Genomic DNA, 9,444 nt, shown 5'->3' with positions numbered 1-9,444 from the left:
ATCGTACAGGGCAGGGGTCGGAAAGCTCAACGTAATTTAGAGCCCAGGCCATAGGTTGGAGATATTGACGCTGCAGGAATACTGGTCATACACAGCAGCGACGCACAAGTGCCTCTCCCATCTCAGTCAATCTGTGGACTGTGTATATTAAATGGCAGTCTAATAATAAAAACACAAATATATATGTATAGGTCTTACACTAAGTACACAAAAGGTTAAATCCCATTTTTAGCTTCATTGTTGTTTGTGGCTTGTTTCCTTTGAGCAATGAATGGGTACATGCACTTGTCTGCTCCTAGAAACCGGTACATGCAGACCACAGCTTCAAAAGGCAGAATGCTGGAAAGAAAAGAATAAAGATCAGCGGTTACATACGTGCAACATAGGAACGGGGAGAGAAGAGAAGATATATTGGCTTACAACCTTTGTATAGGGCACAACACTATCATTTAATTAGGGCTTGAGTGTACCCAGCAAAGGAGGATTTCTATTTGCCCACAAGTACTACTGACACCAGCATTCATTTATACGAAGACACAGCAAAGCTTAAAAAATAAATAAATAAAATAACCCTATTGAGGTAGGTCCAATGTCTATCGCGGTTTTGAAATCACATGATATATACCCATGTGGTTAATGCTAGCCTCATAACCTTATGTTCATTCATGGCTTACACTTTAGGCACCACAACCTTCCTGACAACACTTCAGGCAATTCCGCCAACACACCAGAAATGCTTTGTCCTCACCACCCATCTGACCAGGTTTGGATTGCTGGCAGCATTTAGGATCAATGGCCCACTATATAACCCATTGATCAGCGTGTTGACCGGTAGCTCCAAGACCTGCAAATTCCAGTTACCACCGGAGACTACGATAGAGCCAGAAAACACTGCTTAGCAATGCAGAGGCTGTTCCTTCAGACACTTTTGTACATCGGATTGACACATATTTAACAGCTCTTCTCAGCTTGTGGTAAAACCAATTTTTACCACAGCATCCACAACGTTTACACACATGATGCTAGCAATGAAGGTTTTGGTTTTTTTAATACATAGTTGATTTGCGTCAAACCAAAAAGAATTTAGCACAAGACTAAGAAACCCCCTCATAATTACCTTTTCATGCAGGTGACCATGTACATGAGACGAGGAGTACAGATCATAGGCTGGTCTGTAAGGATTGCGCGCATAGCCTGCTTCACACAGTAATCTGGTTTCAAGGGTGGGAGGAATGGCTCAATTTCTTTCCTGAAAGATAAATGTTTCAGTGAGCTGTATTTACACATTCCAGCTTGGTTCCTGTCTTGATACTTCATAACATGCATGGTATAATGAGGTGCACCTGGATGGAGCTGGGCCGGGAGCCTATGGGGGTACAAGACCAGTAACGGCAGAATTTTGGAAGAACAAAATATAAATTATATATATAAAACCCTTGCAGCATAGGAGAGCAATTACTGACATCCATTTAACAAATTTAATAAACATTCGTGAAAAGTGGTTCACGTTGTCCTATCTGCCTTAAGTTTAATGCCACAAAGATCTGAAAAATGACTATGGTGACGTTCGAGAACAAAAAAAGGGTACTCACCGGATTCTGCACCCGCGGAACATGCCTGTGTCCACCAGATAGGGACAGACCAGAGTAGCTTTAATCCCATCTTTGTCTGCAGCTTTTAGTTCATGGCTAAGAGATTCATGGAATCCCACAGCACCAAATTTACTGGCACAGTAATCCTGCGATAAAATAAATAAAGTATTGGAATGTAGGATACCCTTTTCATAAATGGAGTACAAGATATACATTAGGACCAGTAAAGTCTGAACAGTCGCCCCTCTTCAATGAGTTATCCGTTTAACATCAGCCCTGCCCCACATACTGCAGGTAGACATTGGCTTTCTTGGACACTGCATCGCCGATACATTGAGATTGTAACTTGATTTTTAGAATAAAAAAGGTATTTTATATATAAAAATAAAATACAAAATAGGAACAAACCTCTACTCCTGCAGTGCTGAACAACCCCAGCGAACTGGCAACAGTAACAATATGTCCATGATTCATTTCCATCATTTTAGGAAGGAACGCCTTTGTCGTCTAGAGGAAGAAAAGCCGTGGTTATTGAAGGATACTTCCACTGTGCCGTTATCTAAATGTCATGGGTAGCTAGGAGGATTAAGCTGAGAAACTCCTATCGGTATTTCCGATCCGTTTAGCAATTAACAATAGTAATTTAAGAAGACAATGGCAATCAACAGTCTATAGGGTTTTCACTTAAACCAGTTTTCTGGCATATACCGTACTGCAGCATATTGTACAAAGAATGTTACCGCAATCAAATCCCACAAACGAAATCCACTTTGCTTCGTTTAATCCCTTCAGTGTTCCAAGAATTTATGCTGCATGATTCCAGATATACTTAATCTTCATTGATTTGAAGATGTGCAGTCCTCATTGGCCAATATTTTTTTTCTAGATTTAGGATTTACTTGGTCTCTGGGGTTTATTTTTGTTTAAGTCTAACATGCGTTTCTCAGCTCATCCCGAATATTTGTTAGCGTATTTAAATAGAGCAATCATGACACTGCCAAGAAAAGCCAGGTAGTCTTCAGATGCCCCCCTACTTTGAGATTTGCAAAGTAATTCTTCGATGCATACTTAATTTCTGGCTAACAGGATTATCACCGTGTCCCCTGAAATCAAATCTGCCGTAATTTCAAACTCTGTTGGTGCCAACTGCTGAGCACAGAGTAATCATTGTAATTTAATCAACAAACTCCCGAGAACCATCTTGTGTTTAAGACCAAAGTTCTGTGATCACCATTTTCTTCGTTCCAACACAGCTTTCTTACGATACTTGCCAACAAAAGACCATAGCAGAATGGGGGGGGGGGTTGAGACTTGTGTTGTACTGGAGGGGTTTTAAAATCATATAAAGCCCCGCCAATGAAGAATGCATTAGAGTACCCACTATGTACATTATTATGCAAGGAGTTTCAACCAACCATGGGCAGGAGATCATTCTCTATGTTAGACCCCTGGAAGGGGCCAGTGCTGGAACTGGCTGGCAGTAAGTGTACCACACATGTGTATAAAGAAAATAAAAAATAAAAAGTTCTACAAATAATGAGTTTGGGTGAAACTAGACCTATACCGGGAGCCGTCCTATCTACATAATGCCATCCTACTGATTAAGTCCCCCTGGGGTGTTACTGCTAGTACATGGATGTGTACATACAGCTGGAGCACGGAGGCTCCAGATTCCCAACGCACATCAAGGCAGCCTTGTCCACGTCTAATCTACAAAACACACCAGTAATTACTTATTAGACACAAAAGTGTGAAACCAAACAAGCGTTTACATGTCACTTCATAGCTTTAGTAATTGGTTCTCAACGTTCCTGTTTATGGCAAATTAACTTCTAACAGTATTCCACTTTTTCCCACCCCTTCCTCAAATTCTTTAGCGCTTTTCTCTCGCTGTTTTTAATGAAACAAAAACGGAGGAAAGGTTTAGCCGCACAAAGGGCTTCCACAGCTGCAGTGTCAACACAAATTAGGCAAAAAGTAAAGCAAATGGGGGAAACGGGAAATAAGGAACTGCCTATTGCTCACAAAACCTTAATTACATTTTAGGATAACGACTTTTAAAGCCAGACGAATAAGCATTAGGGGTTCTTTGCAGATTAACCCCTAGATTCCCATAATGCAGATAAAGATAACTGACAGTGACCCTTTCTTGGATTCTCGTTTGTAGATTTAAAATAATAAAAAAAAACAAAAAAAAATAACTTAGTCAATTCTGTGACGTTTTACCCTGGCTCATTCCTTGTAAAGCATCCAGCGCATCTAACACTAAATGGGTAAAATAAAAGAAATGGTGAGGGAATGCTCAGTCATACTATCCATCCACTTGTGCAAAAACTTAGACTCCACACAGTAGCCACATGAGTCGCTTATAATCACAACACCTGAATGATTACATACAATAATAAACAGGCCTGATAAACATTTAGCTGCGAAAGAATGAGTAATGTGATCACAGTGTTTTTAGCACTAATTATGCATAAGTAAGATGCCAAGGGCTGAGCAAAGTCTCCCAGTTCTAACAGCATATGCAGAAACGGTAACAGAGCGAACTAGTGTTAAACAATGCCTTGTCCATTACAGCTGTTCTGGCAGAGAATGGTTGCTTTCGCCTACTTAAGCTGCTTCTCAAACACAAATTAAGATGTTCTTAACCTACAGAGGCACCTGGAATATTTTGCCACCCATACATTTAAAGTTAGAGAAATCAGCCGGGTTTCATATTTGGTGGCGTTTGGCAAGAAGAGCAAAAAAAAAAAAAAAAAGGAAAAAGTTAAAAAAAAATTAAAAAAAAAATTGGCCCGCGTATAACTGCGTAAGCGTTTAAGGAGGAGGTCTGTTATCCGCTAGATATAAAGCAGTCATGCACCCGTCTCCCAGCTGCTAGGAGGGAAATCAGTTTGTTACCAGTGGAATTGGCCGCATCCGTCCTGCAGATGGCTTTTGTCACAGGAGGTGCTGCAGGACATTGGGAGACGCTCGTAGACATCTGCTCTCTGCCCAGCGGAGCAAGTTCATATTTCACAAATCTACGTCAATTTCCTCTCATTTGGGAAAATAAAATCCTTCAAGACCAATCTTATTGTGACATATGGTTTGCTGTTAGAGGCCTAACGCAGAGGAAAGTATCAATTATACACCAGTGACTCACACTTCCAAGGCATTCCCTGCCACAAAAAAAAAAAAAAAAAAAAAAAAAAAAAAAAAAGTGCCCCCTTTTAATGTTGAGGTCTTGTAACTGACAAGACATTTCTTCGATGTATAACAAGATCTACTTGCCAGGTCAGAATTAAATAATTTTGCATTGTAACTGAAATATACATTCTGGCTTTTTAACTTAATCTTCACGAGTGTGAAGCCGACAGATCGTTACGCATGCCTTTGGTTAAACAGATGCCCCGCAGTGTGACGGGGCTCCTATGGGGTAAATAGATAAGCCTCAACGCATCAGCACTCCATTGCTTGGAACTATCAATGCATGTTGTGAAAGCCACACAACTCTACATCTAGGAGGCAATAACCTAAGGGAGCCTTTTCTGGATATGTACGGGCAACACTGCCACAACGCCCTAGCGACGCGCAAAGAATGAACATCTTCCAATGCCAATTCCTCCACTACGTGTAGACTTTAACCACATGCTTCAAAAGGCTTTAAAATTATGTAGTTCCAGAAAACTGCTACTCTAGCTGTCCTAGAACAGCAGACGCTTCTTAGAAGTCTGATTCAGCATCACCCCCCCCCCCCAAATGGTTTTCCAAAACACTAGAAAGTTTTTAGAATCTTCCCACAGGAGGGCCTCGTCGGAGCAGGACTCAAATCTACTTGAAAACCGGCCTTAAGAGTATATCCACATTAGGTATCTTACCTACCATTTCTCGGGGATTGGATAATTTCCCCTCTTTGTTGATCGTGTCAGGCGGTGTTTGTATGGAGAAAGATAAGATTTACATGAAAGTAAAAGTATTTTATGATACATCCTGTGCTACACTTATAAAGTTCACGGCTTTCTGGGGTAAACACCTCCGAGATGGTTACTACTTGTCATCAAGACAGACCAATCAAGCTATAGTTTTAATTAATGAACACAAGCAGCGATGGTTCCTCCAAGCATAGGCAGAGGGAACGAGAGGGATAAGAGTTTCTTTGGAGAGTTTCTCTCCTTTTTTTGCTGGACTGCATATTACGGTTGGGCTTGGAGCCAACTCTCGTACAGGCGCTGCTCACATAAAGAGTAATTCAACCAACAGTAACCTCTGACATCCCTCAAGAAAGCCACATCACGTGCTCCCAGCGACCTGGAGCGCTCCCGTCATTCATTAACGAGAATTAGACGATGCAAGAGAAAATATTTTCTTATGCTTTCAACAGCGTTCTTAGAAGAATAATTAACACACAGCATCTATTACAACTCCGGCAGCCCTTGAGACTTCTGTGGTTTTTTTTGTTTGTTTGTTTTTTTTTTTTTATAAAGGGCCTCTTAAACCTTTGATAGCATCTCAGAGAGTAGTGGATTCCTAGAACAGCCTACCAGTGGATGGTATAATGGACCCCAAGTCCAGGTAAAAGACAGAGTGCAAACCACCACCCCCCCCTCCCCTCCCCAGATAACCAGAGTTGGAACACTGGACAACGCATTGCCTGTAGAGACACAGCAAACCATTGCTGGCACAAACGCAACCAAATAACCTGCAATTGAGAACCTATGTCCCCCACAACCGCCCAGTAATTCCACTATTTCAGTGCAAATGGCATATGTCAAGGGCCACTGTTCCCAAGAACTTAAAGGGCTCATTGCCATTTAACATACAGATCGCATCTACATACATCTAAAGAACAAACAGCAGCCACAGTCCCAACACTGCCCGTTTCCACACAATAAGAAATCAAAAACAGGATAATTATATGCGGGAAATACATCTGCCAACAGGAGATCTGAATATGAGAAATTCTAATCTCAGAAGCCACCTGCTGTTCTAAACATACTCCGCTTTAAAGCTAGTCTGAGAGGCAAGCATGGCTGTATCGCCACCTACGCAGGCTTTATACCTCGATCATGTCATATGTAGCTCCTTGTGCTCTACTCCAAGACTCATAAGGGGGCATTAAGCTTAGGGGTTCCATAAAGCAAACTATTCACAAACACTAACCAGTAACGAGCATTAGGTCAGTTTGGATCTTCTCTGCAATTATATAATGAGTGTTTGAATGGCTGGACCGGTCCTCGGGCACTACCCACCTTTGTAGGTCATTTGTGCCTCGAACCAGACTAAAAAAAAAAATAAAAAAAAATGGGTATTTTGCATATAAATGCGTTCTTGCACATTTCCTGGTCAGTTCGCAGCATGTGGTATCCCATTATAAAGCAATAACTCCAATGTAAAGAGAAGGAGCATTCATTCACATTTCAGAGGGATAAGTTAAGCAAGCCAGGCTTGCATCCCTGTCCCAAAATGACTGAGAAACTGAAATTTCAGATTGCTTAAACCCTGACGTTACAGGTTCTCTGAATTAACAGTTGCTCCGGTGAGTAGGGCCGGGAGGAAGAGCACCTGAGGAAGGGCTCAGCCAGGATTCCCTGATCAGTGTTCCTAACCTTGTAGAATTTAAAAATTCCTATTACTTGTAATCACGCATTTTCCTCCAAAACATGAATAAGGGAACATTTTGTCAGAAGATAACTTACCCAAAAGTGCGCATGGCAGTTGACCATCATGGTCCTCTCGATCAGCTCATCAGGGCACTCCAGCAGATGGTGTCCTGAAACCACTCCGGCGTTATTGAGCAGCAGGAAGATGTCGCCCACTTCCCTGCGGACCCTTTCTGCCATGGTGTACACGCTCTCCCGCTTCCCCACATCGCAGGTGTACGTATAGACCTGCGGGTTGCAGTACGGCAGCACTTCTTCCTCCAACGAACTGCTGGCTGCTTCCAAAGAGAAGAGGGGAAGAGACCCATGGAGAGGGCATTAGACAGGAGGCGAGAGAACCCAGAACCGGCTGCTCGCTGAAACTATATTACATGCAAACATTGTGCGGCAGATAACAGAGGACCTGATCCAAAACACATAACCCCAAGAAACAGACTCCAGACTACACTGGCATCAAGGATTATTTTATATAGCACCATCATAGTCCATAGCAGTGTACAATGGGTAAACAGTCATACACCCCTAGCAGTGGCTGGGGACACCATATGGTACCCCATATATTTTAGGGGTCTGTGGGAGTAATCAGAGATATCCCACAATTAATGGGGTGCAGGCTAAATACACCCCAAAACCTGCATTCTCATTACCGTTAAATATCAGATCCTTAAGAGATGGAAGGCAGATGCTGGCCCTCCGGTGCTGCTACAGACAGGCTGATGGGCTTTATAGTTACAGCAGTTTATGCTTAAGGGATCTCATTACGCAACACACCGGGCTTAGCGGAACGCCTCGTGAGCCGGTACTATTAACCTGCGGATGGGGCAGCTGTCTGACCCCAGTGACTTCCAGCTGCACGGGGCTGAACTCACCTCGAAGGGCGTCCTCAGCCTCCAGCTCCCGGTATATCTGCCGCACCATGTCCGCCGTCTCCTCGTTACTCTGGGTGTTGATATCCCAAAGCACCAACTGAGCCCGGCGCCTGGCAAACTCCAGCGCAAAGAGGCGACCCAGTCCGCTGCCAGCCCCGGTGATCAGGCACACCTGGCCGGCCACACTCTTCTCCTTGGGGCGGACCAGCCACTTTGCAGCGGCCACCACGAAGGCCCAGAGTACCTTAAAAGTGACCACGAAAAACTCCACCACTATATTCATCCTGCAGAGCGGAGAGCAGGGCTAGTACGGCGAGAGTCACGGACGGCCCCGGAGAGCAGCACTTCTCACTCTCCCGGGGGAGCGCAGGGGATCTAGGCGCACAGTTACTGGAGCTGTGGGCTGGAAGCGAGCTTGGGCTGCCCAGCACCTCTCCCCATGTCCCGCGTAACTTCCGAAAACCTCCGAAAGCTCAGTGTCGGCCGGGCGATTCACGAACAGGCACGCTCCGCAAAAACACGCAAAGAAAGCAACAACTTCACACGGGGGTCCGTCCGCGCTCCGTACGGGCAATGCTGGCCGGCTGCTGGCTCACGTCTACTAAAGTCCTCGTAACGTACCGGCCAGAACACTGCATGTTGAGCCCCGTAAGCGCGCTATATACCCGGGGACCGGCCGGGAGGTATGACACGCCCCGCCCGGTGCGGCCCGGACACCCAGCGCACAGAGTGGGCGGGGCACATATCACATGGCCAGGGGGAGGCTCACACCTTAACCCTCCAGTGTCCGGCCAAAACCCCCCAGTCCCGGAGCTTTCCGTGCAGGACGCGGCGATCTTACAGATAACGCAAAGCGCGCATCGGAGCGGAGAGCCGGGTCCATCCATCCATATCTAGTACGGTCATTACCGGAAAACGTCCCAAACACACAGCCGGGAAACCCCGGTAACCCCATGTCCTGAGCGCAAATCGCTTTACGTGCGGAGATTTAATGACTTTGCTTAGTCCATTAACTAAATCCAAGTTAAAGCGAGCATTGCAGTACAGCCCGCGACCCATAGAAAATTACGCCAAGTTACATAAGCTTTCAGGACCTTCTTCAGATGGAGGAATGTGATAATATGCACATCCACCAAATCCGAATAAAAACACAAGAAATCAAACCCTACAATTTCTGCTGACCCCTGATTTACAAAAGAAAACTTCCAAATCGTCCCATCGTATTTAATTCGGCGGCAAGAAATGTGCGTTCATTCATATCACAGCGCTCAGAATAATCATAAAACACAACCGCCAATGAGCTGTCCCCCAAAACACAGGAAACCGGGCACAGAATGA

The 9,444-nt window shown here is 44.3% G+C and overlaps 1 protein-coding gene across 3 annotated transcripts; it reads right to left on the bottom strand.

Moving 5' to 3' along the window:
- Nucleotides 1–215: 215 nt before the first annotated feature.
- Nucleotides 216–8,389, bottom strand: LOC149305477 (retinol dehydrogenase 10). 3 transcript variants are annotated; one of them, XM_089477336.1, is made up of 7 exons: nt 8,103–8,389; nt 8,007–8,025; nt 7,274–7,495; nt 2,001–2,099; nt 1,593–1,738; nt 1,118–1,249; nt 216–339 (listed from the first exon to the last, which is right to left on the bottom strand). In XM_089477336.1, the coding sequence occupies exons 1-7, from the start codon at nt 8,387–8,389 to the stop codon at nt 216–218; spliced, it is 1,029 nt and encodes a 342-aa protein (XP_089333462.1). The 3 variants fall into 3 exon arrangements, with proteins under 3 accessions (XP_089333462.1, XP_089333461.1, XP_089333463.1); XM_089477335.1 differs by lacking the exon at nt 8,007–8,025 and having other exon boundaries at nt 8,081–8,389; XM_089477337.1 differs by lacking the exon at nt 8,007–8,025 and having other exon boundaries at nt 7,274–7,515; nt 8,107–8,389.
- Between the last annotated feature and the right edge of the window lie 1,055 nt (nt 8,390–9,444).

This window comes from Sceloporus occidentalis, unplaced genomic scaffold (genome assembly GCF_023333645.1).
Source record: "Sceloporus occidentalis isolate IW3139 unplaced genomic scaffold, rSceOcc1.0.p SCAF_11, whole genome shotgun sequence".
NCBI lineage: Eukaryota > Metazoa > Chordata > Lepidosauria > Squamata > Phrynosomatidae > Sceloporus > Sceloporus occidentalis.
This window is presented reverse-complemented; position numbering and strand designations above follow the sequence as displayed.